This window comes from Pongo pygmaeus, chromosome 5 (genome assembly GCF_028885625.2).
Source record: "Pongo pygmaeus isolate AG05252 chromosome 5, NHGRI_mPonPyg2-v2.0_pri, whole genome shotgun sequence".
NCBI classification, from domain to species: domain Eukaryota; kingdom Metazoa; phylum Chordata; class Mammalia; order Primates; family Hominidae; genus Pongo; species Pongo pygmaeus.
The window spans coordinates 56,339,493-56,359,141 of NC_072378.2; the positions used below are offsets into that span (position 1 = coordinate 56,339,493).

The 19,649-nt window shown below is 33.6% G+C and overlaps 1 protein-coding gene across 2 annotated transcripts in view; it reads right to left on the bottom strand.

Moving 5' to 3' along the window:
- Positions 1–188: 188 nt before the first annotated feature.
- Positions 189–19,649, bottom strand: part of BMP5 (bone morphogenetic protein 5) — a 124,624-nt gene continuing 105,163 nt past the window's right edge. The window contains exons 5-7 of one of the 2 annotated variants that reach the window (XM_054493280.2): positions 6,997–7,073; positions 5,544–5,654; positions 189–2,218 (exon numbers count right to left, since the gene is read on the bottom strand). In XM_054493280.2, the coding sequence (XP_054349255.1) occupies positions 2,069–2,218; positions 5,544–5,654; positions 6,997–7,073 (338 nt within the window). In that variant the 3' untranslated portion in view covers positions 189–2,068. The remainder of the gene's footprint in view (positions 2,219–5,543; positions 5,655–6,996; positions 7,074–19,649) is intronic. The other variant, XM_054493282.2, reaches the window with a different exon arrangement.

Here is a 19,649-nt window from a genome sequence, read left to right on the forward strand (position 1 = left end):
ACTAATGTAACTGAGTATATGTGCATATTATACACATAGGTAATTTTAGAAAATGCAAAAGCACTGATGCCAATTACCTCCCTTTTCACATGAAAAAGAACAATTGAGGTATTTCTCCATTCTAATTATTTTTTGCTATTTTTAAAATTTGTTGTTTGAACAGATTAAGAAAATCTTTAATTCATGGATTGTTGCTTTGCAGATTTAATAGTGAGATAATTATTAACAACACAAAAAACAATTTTGGCAATTAAGAACAACATAAAGAATCATGTGATCCACAAACACTTTACATTTGATAAATATTCTTATTGTTTCAATTTATGATATGCTTACATTTTGTATTCCTTTTAAATAAAGAACCAAATCAAGAACAGCAGAAATTAGCATCCGTTTAATATATTTTAAAATATGGAAATATATTTAAACAGCACATTTAAAGAATAAAACAATAGACTTCTATTTCTTATTCTCTCAATGGCACACCATTAATTAAAAATATATTACTTAATGTACCCCTTAATATAGTTACTGTCAAATTTTCTTTAAGATAAACTGTATTTCAAAACATTTTAATATACCTGAATTACAAACAAAGCCATAACATTTTTGAAGTCATTTTTGATATAAGTTTTGTTTGAAAGATCCAAAAGGATGATTAATAAATGGTGCTTTATGAATATTTTAGATTAACTGTAAATAAGCCTAACCACAGAGTCACCATAAATAGCAAGTTATCAATCCAAAGATCATTCTTCAAAAAGTCAGTGTGTGTTAAAGAAAGGCCTTAGAGGGCATTCTAATAGATAGAGAAAATAAATTAATTTTAGAGGGAAAAACACACATGCACACACAGACACACACACACACACACACAACAGAACCTTCCTGTTTGGAATTGTTTGTGCTTGGAAGAAGGTTTACAAAATCCCTTTACAAAATAAGGTTTTCATTGAGCTCACTCTCAAAGATATGAAAAATGAATTTCAGCTGTTCTTTAGAAATGGCAATTCTGTCAAAGCCATTCTGGGACTTTTGGTAATTTCCTCCAGTTTAGTTTCAGTGCTTTTACTTCTAAATAAAATCCCTCGCATCACATCAATCAGCAAACTCAGTTATAAAGGAGAGCTAAAGAAAATGGTTCTTTCGGCATCTTCTGCTCTTGTACATTTTATGCATGCAGTGACTCTTGCCTGTGGGGAGGAAAGTGGAGCACATGTAAATGTTTCTTTATTTTGGACTAGGTTTTTAAATCTGAAAAAAAAAAATTCTGCAGCAGTAGTGTTCTAGATAATAGGCAGACATGATTTATTTGAGGTAAGAAGGTTGTACTACAATTAGTGTTAACTTGGAAAGCTATGGACACAGGCTCAAGCCTGTCTCCTGAAGCTTTGAGCTCTTTGCAAAATCTACTATCCACAAGCCAAAAAGGAACATGCTCCTACAGTTACACCACTTCTATTAAAGCAAACAGTTAAAACAATTATGTGCAATCTTTCAGCTTCTATGTTCTGCCTACCGTTTATTTATTCAAATCCAGTTCAACATTTCACTTTATCTAATGAAGCAGGAACTCTAAAAGAGAAATTGTGTTTATCCAAGAATTTTTGTTTGGGTTGTTATTTTTTTAAGTCTTATTATTTCTAAATAAATATTCTATCATGGTTTTCATTGGCATAATATAACTAAATTATTCAATTTCCTTCCACAATATTAAACAGTCAAAGGAGTTCTGTCTAATCTCAGAAAATTATATAAAATTGTATTAGAAACAAATGTTGAAATGGAATTGAATGGACTCAGCATAACCCATTGAAAATTAGACTAGATGATCTATTGTATAATGTAGTAGCCTATGAAATAGATTTTATTGATAAAGCATCCACAAAAGAGAATATATACCTTTAAATAAATAAAAATGACTATATACATGATATTGTACATAGGAAAAGAGTCAAAATGAGCCAGACTAATTTTAGGAAATTCCCCGTTTGTCTGAAAGTATGCTTTTTATTGCAGTCATAAGCCTTAATACAGATCTTTTTGTTATTATCAACATTATTTAATATTAGTGGCAGCCACATGAGCGTACTACCATATTTCTATATTTTTTCAAAATGACATTGGAGCTGTCATCAAAGTACAGAACAGAGATGGCATTTAATTTGGTTGGAGCACAACAAGGCTTTGGTACGTGGTCAGGAAACATCAGATGAACCTGGGAAAGAAAAAAGGTTTTGTTTTATTAAGAAATAAAATACACATTCTTTTGCAGTTTTAAAATGATATGCTTATTTTATCACTCATAATCAGGCACACCATTAAGCTGATCGCCCTTCTCCCATTTATTTCATGACTGGGGTGGGGGACTGAAGGATGTATTCTTAAGCATTAACACCTGGAATCAACCCAGCCATTTCAATTATGTGTTTGAACCTTGAAAAATATCTCACCAAATAAAGAAAACTTCCTCTATAGAATATTCAGTGGAAGTTTTCCTAGGGAAAGAACACAGCAACTAGCACTTTGTTGCTTTTAGTTGAAATGACTATTTCTATATATATCATGAGGAATATGGAAGTTACAAGAGCAAATCAATGAAAACATAGTTGCAGAAAGATTTGGATCTAAGAATTATCTTTTAAAAGGAAAATTAAACAATAAATCATACATTTTATGCCAACTCTTAATTTTCCATGGTAAAAGAAGCATAAAAATCATAATAAAATAAAATCCACATATAATCCAATACTTGCCTTAAAGCAATGATTTCAGCTCTTCATAGAATTTTTTTATCACATTGGCTGGAGTTTAATATCCATTTACTTTTTTTCTCCCTTGCCTGCCCCCTAGACAAGTGCCAAAAAGCAGGCTAAGCTATATCAGAAGCAAAGGGCCTAGAGACTTTACAAATGAACATCCACCTCCCCAAAAGCCTAAAAACGTGTCTGTACATGAAAAGTGAAATGCTTAAGTAAAGGGTTGATAATAATTTTGATCAGACTGGCAGTCTGCCTATGATTTGAAATAATTGCGCAAAGAGCCAGAACACAGTTCCCCCCTTTCCCACCCACCTATTCTGGCCCTTCCCCCAGAGGAGTTTGTGGGAAATCCCACTGATGAGTCTTACGGGATCCACAAAAAGCAAATACAGCCTCTTACAGTTTTGGCTGTACAATGTCCTGGTTGAAATGATATAGGAGCCTTGCATGTGGACAGAAACAGTAGGAAAAATGAGGTGATCTGACATGAACTTGAAATTTCCTAAGACCTCACAAAACTAAAAGTTGGATAGTTTCTACAAATTTCTGATGCAGCTTATGTCCTTCATCAGCTTTATCTTCCATAACGCACACATACATGATTGATAATCCTGCTGTTTCAATGGCCTTGGCAGCCTGACGGAAAAAAAATGGATTGTTCTTGAATGGTTTCTCAATATATTAGTCACAAACATGCTTTCCTCCGTCTTTTTGTTTCATGTCCTTCACAGAACAAACATAAAGCGTGCACAACACCAGGAAAAAAATATCAAACTTCCCGTGTATGCTCCAGTTTTGCAATGACTTATGTCCTACATCCCAGGGTGGAGATACAGAGCAGACTCTTGTTCCAAGTTTGTGTCGGATTTTTTTTTATGTTTGTTTTTTGATACTTTACTACAGCCATAAGAGCTGAAAATATGTATGTATTTATTTTAAAAAAGAAAAAATGAGAGAAGGGGGAGTATTTGACAAAGGATATTTTTCAATAAGTAGGCATTGCTTAGCCTGAGGGAATCTTTGATACATTAGATCCATATCTAAGGAAGCAAAAGTCTGCTTTCATAGTCATTGAAATGATGACAAAAAGAGGCAAAGAACTTTCTGAGAAATTAAGTAGTATTACTTCAACTGATAGGAATTATTCTATGACCTTACAGAAAGACAGTGATCATGAAGTTCTCTTCATAGGATGAAACAACAGCATTCTTCTTTATCTGATATGTTTTCATGTCAACATGAATTCTCATATACAAAGAGAAAAGTTAGCTTCTTAAAAATTCTTTTAGTGATAGAAGTTTGAATGCAAAACATCCATCCTTGCAAAGCCTACCTACTCTCCATACTCCTGGAAACACTATTCCGTATAAAGAAGAGCTTATATTTACAGATAGCAAAGGTGAAGTCATATCAGACTTTAAAATCCCCCCAGAAATTTACTCTATACCTTGTATATGGCACTAAAGTAGGCATTCTCACTGGTCATGAATCAATAAAAAGAATAATATTTATAAATCACTTATTATCAAAATGTATATTTGCTTTATCTTTCTGTTGCTCTCTAGCCCAAGGTTATTTCCAGTCTTTGATAATGTTCATGCTCTAGTTGTTATAGATTGCATTTTTTGGTGTCTAGATATTCTGTAGTATTTTATGAAGTCAATAAAGGTGCCAGTAAATATCAAGTCATTCAAGTATTTGCTTTTGCCAGTTCATAGATATCATTGTTTATTCCTTAATTCAGCTTTAAATTTTAAATTAATTGTGGGGGAAAATAGCAAACTTATGGAGAGTCAAATCTTCACAAATTCTAAGAGTAATTATTTCTTTTTCCATAAATAAGCCTCACCCACAAAGATAGGTTTTTCTACTATCTACCTTTCTCTTACTGGCATCCACCAAATAATTCCACTCCCATCAAGCCTTGATTCTAAAATAATGTGTTCTTTCCCATTCTTCTTAAATATAAAAGTTAACATTTTTATATTAGCCCAAACATTGATTTAAAATTATATCACATAGTCTGGTATGTTTTCTAGGAGCCTCTCATTTAGTCTTAGGGAGACTTTTCCTCTGCCAAATCAATAGGTCAGATACTATGAGGTACATCAGACTCTCAATAGGTTTCATGAGCTCATTAGGTAGAATGCAATCAGTTAATCATGTCAACACTTCAGTACATTATTCATAAAAATAAGCCTAGATTATTAGAGATTTAATCACTGCTAAGTTTCTGAGATTGAGGAATAAAGAAAAGGAAGTATAATTTCTACTTTAAAGATTACAGGAGGAAGAGGAGAGAACAATAAGAAATAGAAATTAGCTTCCTATTTGTATACTACATTGAAGAACTTTTATAATAACAAACTATGTTATAGACCATTCTTAAATAATTAAAAACCCTCAGATGAAATTTAGTACAGCTATTACTCAATGTTTTTTCAATGATTACTAATGAATTGCTAGGTTAGAAACAGCCCCAGGGAACCTGTGTGCTTAGTCATACTGTGTAATGAACAAACAGTTCAAGATGACCATTTCATGTTATTACTCCAGTTTTCCTAGCTGAATCCTTCTCCATTGTGTAATTGGGATTACTCTAAACCAGCCCGAGTTTCCTGACTATACCCACAGTTGTTACTTCAGCTCTAAAAAGAAACAAATGAGTTTGAGAAGATAAAATAATGCATTAAAAATTGTAAATAGATGCTTTCCTCTAAAACAACTTTATAATATGCTTGCATTCTAAGCTATTTTTAATCCTTCAAAAACAAAGCTTACCAGAGTCTGAACTATAGCATGGTTGGTGGCATTCATATGGGCGTTAAGTGGAAAAGAACATTCTCCATCGCAATAAAATGCAGCGTATCCTTCTGGTGCTATAATCCAGTCCTGACACACACACACAAAAAACAAAAAAAAAACAAAAAAAAAAAAAAGAAAAAATAATATCACCAAAGTAAAAATTTAAAAAAAAAATCTTAAAAGTTATTGAAATATATTGTATCTGAATAGGTTTATATTCTTGGTCCAACAATTATTCTAATGGAATTATCTTCCCCACACCCTTTAATTTTAAGCTGAAGTTTAGGACAAAAGTATAAATATTTTCACAAGAAATTGTCCTCTCTAATTACTCCCAAGAGGTAGTAATGTAAGATATTCATAGTATGTGTTAAACATGTATTCATAAATAAAACAAACTATTATAAGAAAATAGCATTCTAAATATTGTTTAAACAGGAAATGATGAACTCTGGAAAGTTCAAGTGAACCCGAAAGAAAAAGGAGAATCAAGTTAATTGAGACATTCTCATTACTTCTTAAGAGCTCATTCTTAGTTTTATAAGTCTGAAAACATCCTAAAGCCTTAATATTTTTTCTGCATGCTGTTTTTCTTTCCATTCATGCATTAACTTTATGGTCTCTTTAGAAAAAATGAATTGGAGCAAATTCCTAAAAACTGAACATGATAAATTTCGGGAAGCTAAAGAATTGGTACATGAATGGTTGCCGTAATATTTTTCCCACAGAGAAATAAAACTTGGCACAAATGTAAGAATTATTTAGTTATTCACATTGAAAGTTTATCATAAATTTTGAATATAGTTACATTTTAATAGTATTTCTCAATACAGGAACTCATATATGAGAATCCATTGTAATAGAGTATTGGAAGTCTTAAAATTTCATTTTATACTGTCACCACATAGAGCCATTAAAAAATTACTTTGGTGAAATTTTCCTCCTCATCCTGTTTCTAAAGGCTATCTAAAAGATAGCAATACATTTTTAAGTGCAAGAAAAAAAAAATATCTGCCATCTTCCCCATGACAGGGCCATTATAGTTGAGGGCTCTATTTCCTAGCCCAATAGTTGGAGACCCTCAGAGTCTTAGTGGAGTTACTTATACTGATATGAACAAATCTTCTATTTACAATAAAATTAAAAGTTTGGAATACTTAAACAACAGCACTCTTTTTTTCTTCCTAAATATCTTAGTGTTCTGTCTCATTCAGGGTAGTTTTTTTGTTTGACTGTGAAACCTACTAATCATGTTTCAATGGTAAGAGGTTAATTGAGAAATGAAAATAAAGTGAATAAGCCATATTCTAAATGGTCATGTCAAAAATCATTGGGTATTACATTGGAAAATTACTGCCAAAGACTACGACTTACTTAGGATTTATGATAATTCAGAAAAGAAGCACCTAGGTTGACTGAAAATTCCTACCTGCCATCCCAGATCCCGGAAGCTCACATAGAGTTCGTGCTTCTTACAGGCTTGTTTTTGCTCACTTGTGTTATAATCTGAAGATGAAAACCACATTTTGAATAAATGGTTGCTTACAGATATACTAATACTTCTTTTGTGAGATCACTGGTAAGATTTTTTAAAGGGGTTTTATTTGAAGTTGTGGAAAATGAGTTTCAATCTTAAAGTTCGTACTACTTACTAATCATGTGAACTTCAGTCAAGTTACTTGTCCTGAGTTTCTTCTGTGAGATGTAGACAATACCATTTACCTGATGAAGCTCTAACATGGATTCTGTTAGGCCATCTACTTGACAGGGCACAGCGTGGTGTCTGTCATTCATTGAGTACCATCTGCTCAATGAATACTTATTCATTAATTCATTCATACCCTGGGGTACTTAATATATTGAGATTATATATATATAATATTTGTGCAATAACTTGTAACATCTTCCATGAGGCAGATACTGGGATCTTACTTAGCTGATTTTATTTTAATAAATATCTTAACCTCAGGATACCACAAGTTGAGCTTCTAATCATCCCCCAAAATCCTGTCCACCTGTAGACTTCATTCTTGACTGATGGTAGTTGCCTGGGTTAAAAAATAAAAACCAAAACAAAACAACAAGAATCAAAATAGTTCTCTTTTTTTTTTCTTTCATTTACACATCCAATCTGTCAGGAAATCTCATGCACTATCTTCAATAAGTCCAAAATGCACCTGCTCTCACGCCCTTCATAATTGGTCTTGGTCCAAGACACCATCACCTCTGGCATGAATTACTGCAATATCCTCATTGCTAGTCTCCCTGCTTCTGCCCTTGCTCCTCTACAGCAAACTAGTCCAGTGGACCTTTTAACAAGTAAACTTAATTACATTACTTCCCTGCCAGTCCCTCTATGGTCCTCATATCATTCAGAGTGAAATATTCTCAGAGTGGTTACAAGGCTCTTTACATTTTGGTCTTATTACCCCTCTGACTCACTCCTCTTCCCCTTCACCTTGCTCCAGCCACCATACCTCCTTGCCGTTTCACTCACAGTCAACCTTGCTCCCACTTTAGAGCCTTTTCTCTCACTAGTCCCTCTCCCTGGATAGCTACATGGCTAATTCCTGCATTTTCATGTCCTTGCTTAAGCAACGTCTCAACAAGGCCTTCACTACCCTTTTAATATTGCAACTCTCACCTTGATACACCTCATTTCTCTCACTTTGTTCTGATTTTTTTTCCATCTCAATTACTGCTTTTAGAAATGCTATGCCATTTCCTCATTTATTTATGCATGGCTTCTTGTCTGTTTCCTCCCACTAAAATATAAGCTTCGTGGGGGCAAGAATCTCGTTTGGCTCTGTTTTGCTCACTGATGTATCCCTAGTGGAGGAACAGTGCCTGGCATACAATAAACATACAAAAAAGTATCTGAGGAGTTAATGGACAAATTTCTCATAGTGTTCCATAAGTGATTTGAGGCAAGTGAAATACTAGCATTACATATTTTGGAATGTAATCTGAAATACCCATAACTTTTTATAATTGTTTTAAATGATTAAATATAAATGTAGAATTTCAATCTTGCATCTGGAATAAAGAAAATACTGAAGAAACACAGAGATTTATGGAACATTTTTCATTGTTGTCTTATGTGGGATTTGCTCACATTTTGTACAAATAACATTCGAAAAACTAGTCCACTTTGATTATTTCTAAAATAAAATATTAAATAAAATTAAAAAATAATTTGTTTTACAGTTTTTAAGTGTCACCTTCCTGTTTAATTACTCTCAACCTCTAATGAAAGTGTAGGCAAGTTAGAGATCAAAGGAGCCCATCATAGAGGGCCTCGCTTCTCATGGTTACTTCAAGTAATTATTTGTTTAATGTTAATCTAAAAAACAAGCTAATGATTAAATTTTGAAATCAAGGTATTTTTCTTCTAGGTTATTTATTCCTACTATGCAATTAACTTCATTAAAACAGATTAAATAAGTAGATAATGGGAAATGGAGGAGAGAGGATTTATTTCAGACTCTACATTCTGGTTCTTCTTCAGGGAAATATCTCCCTTGCAGCTAACTTTGTTCAGGCAATGGACAAATACACTTTAACACTAAACATGAAATGGTTAAATTTCCTCGATCATGTTTAGAGAAAAGAAATAATTGATTCTACTATTGGTTTGATTTCATAAACTCCTTGATATACAAAATGGGGAAAAACAAATGTTAGCTATGCATTGGACCAGGGGTCAGCAAATTTTTTAAAGTTTTTTAAACTTCTTTAAACTTTTTTTTTAAAGAGACAGATAGTAAATATTTTAGGCTAAGTGATCTTGCAACTACTCAATTTTGCTGCTGTAGTATAAAAGCAACCATAGACAATATGTAAATGAATGGGTGTGGCTATATTCCAGTAAAACTACGTATGGATACTAAAATTTGAATTTCATATGATTCCCACAGGCTGCAAAATATTGTCCTTCTTTTCCAAGCACACATTTTAAAATGTAAAGACCACTCTTAGTAGGTCATACAAAAACGAATGATGGACTTAATTTGGTTATTAGGCCTTACTTTTTCAAACTCTGCATTAGATAATGATGGGAATTTTTATCTATTCATCTTTGTCTTAATTAAAAATATTAAATATGAATAACAACATTGTAGCCAATAGCACATACATGTTTATATGAAAAGCCATAAACTACAAATATGGTTATTTGAATTCTATGTATATAAAAAATAAAGAAAATAAAACTTAAAAGTCAAAATATATCTGTTCCATATATATGTCTTTTTATGTAGGCTAAGTGATGTATATAATGTAACATCACATAAATGTAACAAGCAATGAAATGTATAACAGAATCTGGTTCCAAGAGTCTGATTTCATAGAGCATTAGGACCATATGCTTATTCTGTCAGAAATAAAAATTAATGGATAGTGAGTGAAGTCAATGTTGTACCCAAACTAGAAAAGCCTGCAGTTAGGTTTACTCTAAATGCTTGGCAGAATAAGCTGTGGGAGGAAGGGCAAGGCAGTTAGATTTATGTCTTTTAAAATACTGATGGGCAGCCTTTAGGAGATTAGTATGAAATGGATATAATTCTACTGTTAATGAGCCTGCCTACAAATGAAGAGTCATGGCATAAATTATTAAAATGTTCTACAATCAACACTAGAAAAAGTAAACCAACAAGTCTTATCCATAGTGCAAGTGTTATCAATAATATTTCTCTGTTTTGTCTCTTAATAGTAATATTAGGAAGCCAATGCCAAAATAGTAAAAATATCGTTAAATACTTTATGCAAATTTCTTTATGGTCAATTTCTAGATATTGTATAAACTTAATCTTTAGTTTGATTTTCTTTAGTTTGATTTTTTTGTCTTAGAATAAAATCATGAAAAACAAAATAAATATGTGGAGGTAAAAGTTGGTAAAACACAAAAATTCCTGAATATGATAAGAAGAACACTAGTACGCTATTGGTGGAAATGTAAATTAATACAACCATTTTTTTGAGGTTCCTCCCAAAAGTAAAAGTAGAGCTACCATATCATCAAGCAATCTCACTACTGGGTATATATCCAAAACAAAGGAAATCAATAAGTTGAAGATATATCTGCACTCCCATATTGATTGCAGCACTATTCACAAGATACAGAAGCAACATAAGTGTCCATCAATGTATGAATGGATAAAGAAAATGTAGTACATATACACAACAGCTTATTATTCAGCCATAAAAAGAATGAAATTGGCCTGGCACGGTGGCTCACACCTGTAATCCCAGCACTTTGGGAGGCCAAAGCGGGCGGATCACGAGGTCAGGAGATCGAGACAATTCTGGCTAACATGGTGAAACCCCGTCTGTACTAAAAATACAAAAAATTAGCCAGGGGTGGTGGCGGGCGCCTGTAGTCCCAGCTACTCAGGAGGCTGAGGCAGGAGAATGGCGTGAACCCAGGAGGTGGAGCTTGCAGTGAGCGAGATGGTGCCACTGCACTCCAGCCTGGGCAACAGAGCAAGACTCTGTCTCAAAAAAAAAAAAAAAAAAGTCAATTAGAGCAACATGGATGAAACTGGAAGATGTTAAGTGAGATAAGCCAGGCACAGAGAGACAAATATCCCATGTTCTTAGTCATATGTGTAAGCTAAAAAAAAAAAAAAAAAAAAAAAAAAAAAAAAAAAATTGATCTCATGAAGATAGAGAGTAGAATGGTTGTTACCAAAAGCTGGGAACGGTAGCAGAAAGAGGGGATGAAGAACAATTGGTTAACAAATACAAAAATACAGCTTTTTAAAAAACTTATAGAAGAAATCAGTTGTAGTGTTCGATAATAGCAGAGTATGGTTACAATGGTTAGCAATAATTAATCCTATATTTCAAAATAACTAAAGACAAGATTAGGAATGTTCCCAATGTAAAGAAATGATAAATATTTGATGTGATAGATATCATAATTACCCTGATTTGATCATTACACATTGTATACATCTATCAAAATATCGCATGTACCCCATGAATATGTATAATTATTATGTATCAATAAAAACAAATTCCAGAAATCTGCATGGACTGTCAAAGCTCTGCATACTAGCTCCTGAAAAAAACAAATAAATAAACATGGGATAGACTTGCTGTGAACTGGACAAAGACAATCCAGTCCAAAAACCTTCATATACCATTTTTTTTCTTCAGAACATAGTATTAGTTTCTTAAAGGGATGAAACACAGATATAGCTATAAAAGCAAAGAAAAATCAGAAATAAAACTTAACATTTAACCATGACAACAGCATAAATGAGCTAAATATGATGATATGCTGCTGTTTCAAAGCAAAAGAGGAGATGTTAGTTTTTTCACTCTTATTTCCCAAAGAGAAAAACGGAAAAAGGAAGTTGACACCTAAAGCATCAGGACAGAAGACCTTAATTTATTTATAAAAATTTAAAATGATAAATGAATGAAGGTACAAGAGTTGAAAAAGCAGGAATGCTGCCACCATAATGTGAATTTTGATATGACCTTGGGGGCAGAAAAATTCAGGATAAGCCCAAAAATAAATAACAATCCTACCCAAAGATAAGGGGCTTTAAAATGCTATTGTTGCTCTAGCTTAATCATTGTCTTCTATACCCAGTTAATTATTCACTTGCATTTACACACAAGCCAGTAGTAAGTACTGTTGTTTATTTTGTAGATATATTAACACAATTTTGTGTTTGTGTAGGTACCAATGTGTGACGCAAAACACCACAAAATAACTCTCTAATGTGTTTGCATAACTCTGCTCAGCAAAGTATCCATGTGGATCATGTAATTAACATCCTCACTTTAGAGCTCCTTGACATAAAAATCTATCCACAAACCTGAATTTTCTAGACACCTCTAAATGACAGTTCCCTGATGTCTCCAGCTCACTATTTCTACTTCTGACCTCACACTCAATGTTCACTATTTTTGTTAATAGGACCATCAGTCGGCCAGGCCAGAAAATTTAATAAGCTTCTTGATTTTCATTTTTTCCCCTCAGATCCTATATTAAGCAGATCCACAAAGCCTCATTAGTTGATCAATTTCACTATTTAATCTAGGTATCCTGTTGGAAGCCCTTTGCACTCTTAGTTGCCTCATACTTCCTCGATGTCCTCTTCTGGTAACCTTTTCTAAAATAACACTTTATCCCTGCTCCTCTTTGACATCTCTGATTTTTTTTGGCTTATTTTATGGAATTTCTTTTTCTCCTCCGCCTGTACGTACAGTGTTGATGTTCCCCAAGGAGGCTCCATCTTATATTTTTTCTTTCTTTGTTTCCTGTGGCATTTGGTCAGCCTCATCCTACATCTAACAATTTGGCTTATAGCCATATCTTTTCCCTACACATTCCACTTACTCTCAACACTCCCCTCTCCAGAGTCCTGGGTTATCCACCCTCTTCAAACCCCTGCTGGCCTTATCCAGTGTGTTTTGGTTCCTACATCTCTCTCTCCAATCTATGATCTTCATTGCTTGGAGTATTACACTAGACCCTAATCATTATTTGAGTTTTCTGTCTCCACCCTTGGCATTCCATTCTGCACTCTGTGGCCAAAATTAACTTTTTAAAATGCATATCTGGTTATGATTCTTCTTTTTCCAATTGCCTATGCGAAGACATCACTGCTCCTTATAATCACATACCCTACTCTTTATGATTTGGCCCCTTAATAATCTCCTAGCTGATATCACATTCCTCTCACATAAAAATACATGCATACCCCAGCCATTTGACAATGATCCATGACTCTACAACTGTAGAGCCATTTCATTTCTACAACCTGAAATGGTTTCATCCATGTCTGTTAATTCTGGAAAATGTCTATTTATTCTCAGATAAGTCCCTCATGCAGTATTTTGGGCCACATAGTTAATATAGTGCATAGCATATAGTTATATAGCATATAATGCTGTGCCTGGCATATAATGGGAGTTTATTTGATATTGAATAAATATTATTTATAAGAAATTATACCCAGATATATTCTTCCTGTGGATTTTTCCTAGAGAGAAATTTAACAACAGACACAATGCCTTAATGTCTACTGGCAAGTCTTTTTTAAAGTGTGTAGTTAATTGCTAATATAGATTAGCCAAATTAGGTTAAAGACTCTAAAATTTCTCTTGCTTCTAAAGTCTCAAAAGATAAGAAATCCTGTGACCACAGGTATGAGTACTTGTAAGAGAGAGTGTGAACTTCTAGTTTTCTCTGATGTAAGAGTCTGAACTCCTTGTGTACCAGTTCTATAAAACCAATTATAAGGTTCAACACTTAATGAGCATTTGCCATGTACCACTATTTTAAATTAGTTATATATAATAACTCATTTAATCCTCACAACTCATGTAATCCTGCTCTGCAAGGCAGGTATAATTAACATTCCCACTTTATACATGAGGAAACAGTCAGAGGGAGGTAACATCTCTTGTGCAAGATTATACAACTAGCAAGTAGTGAAGTCAGTATTAGATATTAAATGATGGATAGATGGTAGATAAATGTATAGATAGAGAGAGCTAGCTAACATATTATATGCATCAACATACTTGTTTCAGGAGGGTTTTCCAGAATTTTTCATGATTCAGGGCAGAGATAGCAACTTTTAATATTAGTTACTGTCATAATTACGTGGATTAGAAATATTCTCACTTGTGCAGCATTGCAGGATTTTCAGTACAGCATTTATTTTGAGAGTGCCAACTTGGAAAAAAAGCAAAATGTCCTTTTGGAGTGGCATGATCAAATAAATTGATGCCAATACTAAGTTGCAACAGTTGAAAAGAATTAGCTCACATTATTTGAAATATGGCTAAATATTGTTTATAAAACCTGTAAAATATATAATTCATGTAATTAAAAGCATATAACAAAAATATATTCTTTCAAAAGAGATGAGAGAGAGGTTTGTACCATGTTGATATCAGCATATTAAGGCAATCTATTATGTATGGATTAGGTAAACAGGGGAGAACTTTAGCTTTATTTATGATTTTATTATTTCTAAACACTAAAACAGTGTACTAATTATATAATATAAAACATTCAATGGAAATAACTTCAATGAATTATTTTCTTGTTTTGACTAATATCTGTTGTTCCAAGAGGCATAAATTTACATTGTATTTATTAGGCAAGAGATAGTGCCTATCAAATTTGAGAACAAGAATAGAATGTTTCAATTTTAGTAACTATGCATTTTATCTGATTTACAATGCTTTGACTTAAGATTTTTTTAATTGATGATGGTTTGAAAGCAATACACATTCATTAGAAATCATACTATGAGTACCCACACAACCATTCTGTTTTTCACTTTCAGTAGAGTGTCTAATAAATTACATAAGACATTCAAAACTTAATTATGAAATAGGCCTTGTTTTAGATGAGTTTGCCCAACTGTAGGCTAATGTAAATGTTATGGGCATGTGTAAGGGAGGCTAGGCTAAGCTATGATATTTGAGCTTATGGTACTGCAAACTTTATTTGGGTTTATTGGGATATAACCCCATTGTAAGCTGAAGAGCACCTGTATACCAAAGACTTGCCCTACGAAATCACCATGGATGTAGGCAGGGCCACTACATGATTGGATTATTTTTCAAAGATTCTCAGTATCCAGCATACAATAAGCAACCTTTCTTAGCAGTTCTGTAATAATCCAGGACTTGCCATTTGCCCTGTTAATTCTTTTGGATTCTTCATACAGGCATATGTCAGAGACATTTACTGGGGAGATATTGTGAATTTAGTTCCAGACCACTGCAATGAAGTGAACATCACAATAAAGTGAGTGTCACAATATTTTTTGATTTCCCAGTGCATGGAAAAGTTATGGTTACATTATACTACAGTCTATTAAGTGGCAATTGGATTATATCTTTAAAAATGTACATACCTTAGTTAAAAATAATCTATTGGTTAAAAAAAGCTAGTGATTATCTGAGTCTTCAGCAAGTTGTAATCCTTTTGCTAGTAAAGGGTCTTGCCTCAATTTTGATACCTGCTGACTGATCAGGTTGATGATTGCTGAAGGTTGATGTGGCTGTGGCAATTTCTTAAAAGGCAACAATAAAATTTGTCACATTGATTGACTCTTCCTTTCACAAAGATTCTTTGTAGTGTGCAAGGCTGTTTGATAGCACTTTACTTTGTGAAGGTCTTCTTTTAAAATTGGAGTCCATCCTCTCAAATCCTGCCTCTACTCTAGTAAATAAACTTATTTAAAATGCTAAATCCTTTGTTGTCATTACAATTGCGTTCACAGTATCTTCACCAGGAAGATTTTATATCCAGAAACCACTTTTTTTGCTCAACCATAAGAAGCAACTCTTCATTCATTCAAGTTTTATTATGAGATTGCAGCAATCCAGTCATATATTCAGGTTCCACTTGTAATTCAAGTTCTCTTGCTATTTCTACCACATCTGTAATGATTTCCTCCACTGAAGTCTTGAACCCATCAAAGTCATCCAGGAGGTAGGAATCAACTTCTTCCAAACCCTTGTTAATGTTGCTATTTTAACCCCTCATAAATCATGGATGTTCTTAAATGGCATCTAGAATGGTGAATCCTTTCCAGAAGGTTGTCTAGATCCTTCAGGGGAATCACTATTTATGGAAGCTATAGCATTACAAAATAAATCTTTAAAATAATAAAACTTGAAAGTCAAAACTACTCCTTCATCCATGGGCAGCGGAATGGATGTTGTGCTAGCAAGCATGATAAAAACCATTAGTCTACTCGTATATCTCCATCAGAGCTCTTGGGTGATCAAGTACATTGTCAATGGGCAGTAATATTTTCAAAGGAATCTTTTTTCTGGACAATAGGTCTCAACACTGTGCCTGAAATAGTTAGTAAACCATGCTATCAACAGATGCACTGTTCATCCAGGTTTTGTTGTTCCATTTGCGGAGCCCAGGAAGAGTAGATTAAGCATGATACTTAGGGGTCCAAGGATTTTCAGAATGGTAAATGAGCATTGTCTTCAACTTAATCTCACCAGGTATATTAGCCCATAACGAGACAGTCAGACTGTCAGAAGATTTGAAGCCAGCCATTGACTCCTCTGTAGTTATGAAAGTCCTACATAACATCTTCTTCCAATAAGGCTTCTTAATCTACATTAAAAATCTGTGGTTCAGTGTAGCTACCTTCATCAGTGATCTTAGATAGATCTCCTGGATAACTTGCTATAGCTTCTTCATCAATACTTGCTGTTTCACCTTGCACTTTTTTACTATGGAGACAGCTTCTTTCCTTAAACCTCATGAACCAATATCTGCTACTTTCAGACTTTTCTTCTGCAGCTTCTTCAGCTCTCTCAGCCTTCATAGAATTGAGGAGAATCAGGGCTTTGCTCTGAATAAGGCTTTGGTACAAGAGAATGTTGTGGGTGGTTTAATCTTCCATCCAGACCACTCAAACTTTCTCCACATCAGCAGGAAAAGGATTTCGCTTTCTTATCATTATTGTATTGATGAAGTCATACTTATAATTTTCTTCAAGTACTCTTCCTTTGCAGTCACAACTTGACAACTGTTTGTTTGGCACAAGAGGCCTAGCTTTTAATCTATCTGGACTTTCAACATGCCTTCCTTAATAAGCATAATCATTACTAGCTTTTGATTTAAAGTGAGAGATGTGCAAATCTTCCTTTCATCTGAACGCCCTTAGGCCATTGTTGGGTACTAACTGAACTTATTTCAATATTGTGTCTCAGGGAATAGGGAACCCAAGAAAAGGGAAACAGATGGGGTAATGACCGATCGTTGGAGCAATCAGAACACACACAACGTTTACTTCCCATCTTATATGGGTAAAGTTTGTGGTGCCACAAAACAATTACCAATAAATATCAAAGATCACTGTAACATAAACCATAACAAATATAGTAATAACAGTAAAATTTTGAAATATTGCAAAAATTACCAAAATGTGATACAGAGAAACCAAGTGAGCAAATGCTGTTGGAAAAAATGTCACCAATAGACTTGCTTAATGCAGGACTGCCACAAAACTTCAGTTTGTAAAAAAACACATTATCTTTGAAACACAATAAAGCAAAGTGCAATAAAACATGGTATGCCTGTACTCTATTCTTTTCAACACTGAATATACTCCTTCAAGCAGCATCATGTTCTGGAGGTTTTTAAAAAAATCTTATCCACCTCCTAGTGCCTTTATATCTTCAAGGATAGCTAGCTTGGAATTTAGCCATTGGCTCCATTTTCTTTCCTCTCATACACAAATTCAAAGAAATACCCTTTGCACTGCCTCAACATGAAACAGGAAATATCTTCCACAATGTGTCTGTTCAAGCATCTTGCCAAAAACCTAAAGAGGAACAAGCAGTGCCGGGCAGTTTCTGCAGGAAACCTGGAAGTAATGGTTCTATATACCTTTACCTGAAAAACAAAGTTAGGTTTTCCTATGCTGTCAACATGTTAATTTACTCAAGAAGTATTTTGGGGACTCCTATTTTGTGCTGGTTTCTGTTCTAAGCTCTCCTACAGGAATATGGAAGAAAAAAAGAACATCGGGAAGTCAGAAGGAAGAATCGTTGAAGTAGAAAAGAAATGTGATAAAGATAGCAGAAATGACTTGGGTTTTAATTCTTCTGTACTAATGGAGATTTTCAACATTTGACAATATGCTTTGCAAAAAACCCAGCAATCAGGCAAACATGCAATACAACTTTCCTCCCTAACTCCATCCCCACCCCACCCCTTCTTATCCATAGAGCCTTTGCACAATATCTTATTGTAAAATCTTGTTACTATTACAACTTTGTTATTTATATTTGGATAATTTTTAAATTTCACTGGCATTTCAAGTCTCCGCAGTATCAAATTTTCTGTTTATATTAGCATTCCCTTTCCTTAAAGCCCTGTCTTTTAGACCAAATCCTATGAGGATTTTCCCAGACTGCTTGATTACTACCTATTGAAAGGTTAAGTCTTATAGACACAACCAGCTACTTTCTTTCTTCTTCTTATCAAAATATGAACACACTCCAAAACCATTTACCACATATTTCACAGAAATTGTTGCCAATGACAAAATTTGAAAAAGAAAATACTGGTCTATATTAGAATAATTTTGTACTCTAAATGGTGTTAGGAAACTGGTGAAAAGTTACGTGATTTCTGCTCCATGTGTTTTATTCATCTCTGCTTATAGATGTACATTTGTTTCTTGTGGTTAGGAAGAGAAGATAAATAGAGTTAACCAATAGGGAAAAGGACTTTGATGATTTCAGTCACTGGAACACCTCTGCCAGGGTCATTATGAGCTCTAATAATAAGTATGTGACTTATACTTTTCCCTTTGTAATTTCCTCCAAAATTATTTACTATTCTATTTAAGGTTTAGCAAAACTTTTTCTTAATACAGTCTGCTACATTAAATTAAAAACATTTCAACCAAACTTAGAACCATTCTACATGAAAAGAAAAATATACAAGTTTGACAGCCTAGTATTTACCAGGAAGAAAAGGTCTTAGAAAGTTATTTTTCTCCACCTTTCATATTAAGTAATTACAACTTTTTGCCAAACTAAATATCTTGTGAAGATCTTTTAAAAATAGCGTTGTAATAAGGCACTAGTGTCATGCTTTACTAAAAGTGGTTAAATTTCTTTGTTGGAAAATTATTTTAAAACATCACCTTATAAGCAGCATTTAATTCAGTATAATGCAATTCCATACAGAAATCTTCCCTCCTGCTTCTGTTGCTTGACACACAAATAGGACTTCTTTCTAACATGATTCTCCTGGTGCCTACCCTTTAGGAAAAATCCAATGAATTCCACCTAGTAGTTTTATGGAGCGTCTCTGAGCAAATAAAAACAAATAAAGGTCGTCATCTATTTCTTATCTAAACACTCATGCATGTTTGAGTAATAAATAACTGCTGTATGACCTGTCATTTTCAAGTAACCTGGGAAAAATGAAGATTTTAGGAATAATGACAAAGACTGTTTGAAGTTAGAATTTCAATTTGCTAAAATAATATATATAGGAATCATGTATCTTTTGTTTATCAGTTCATCCATCATGCCTGGCAGAGTGCTATGCCTAAA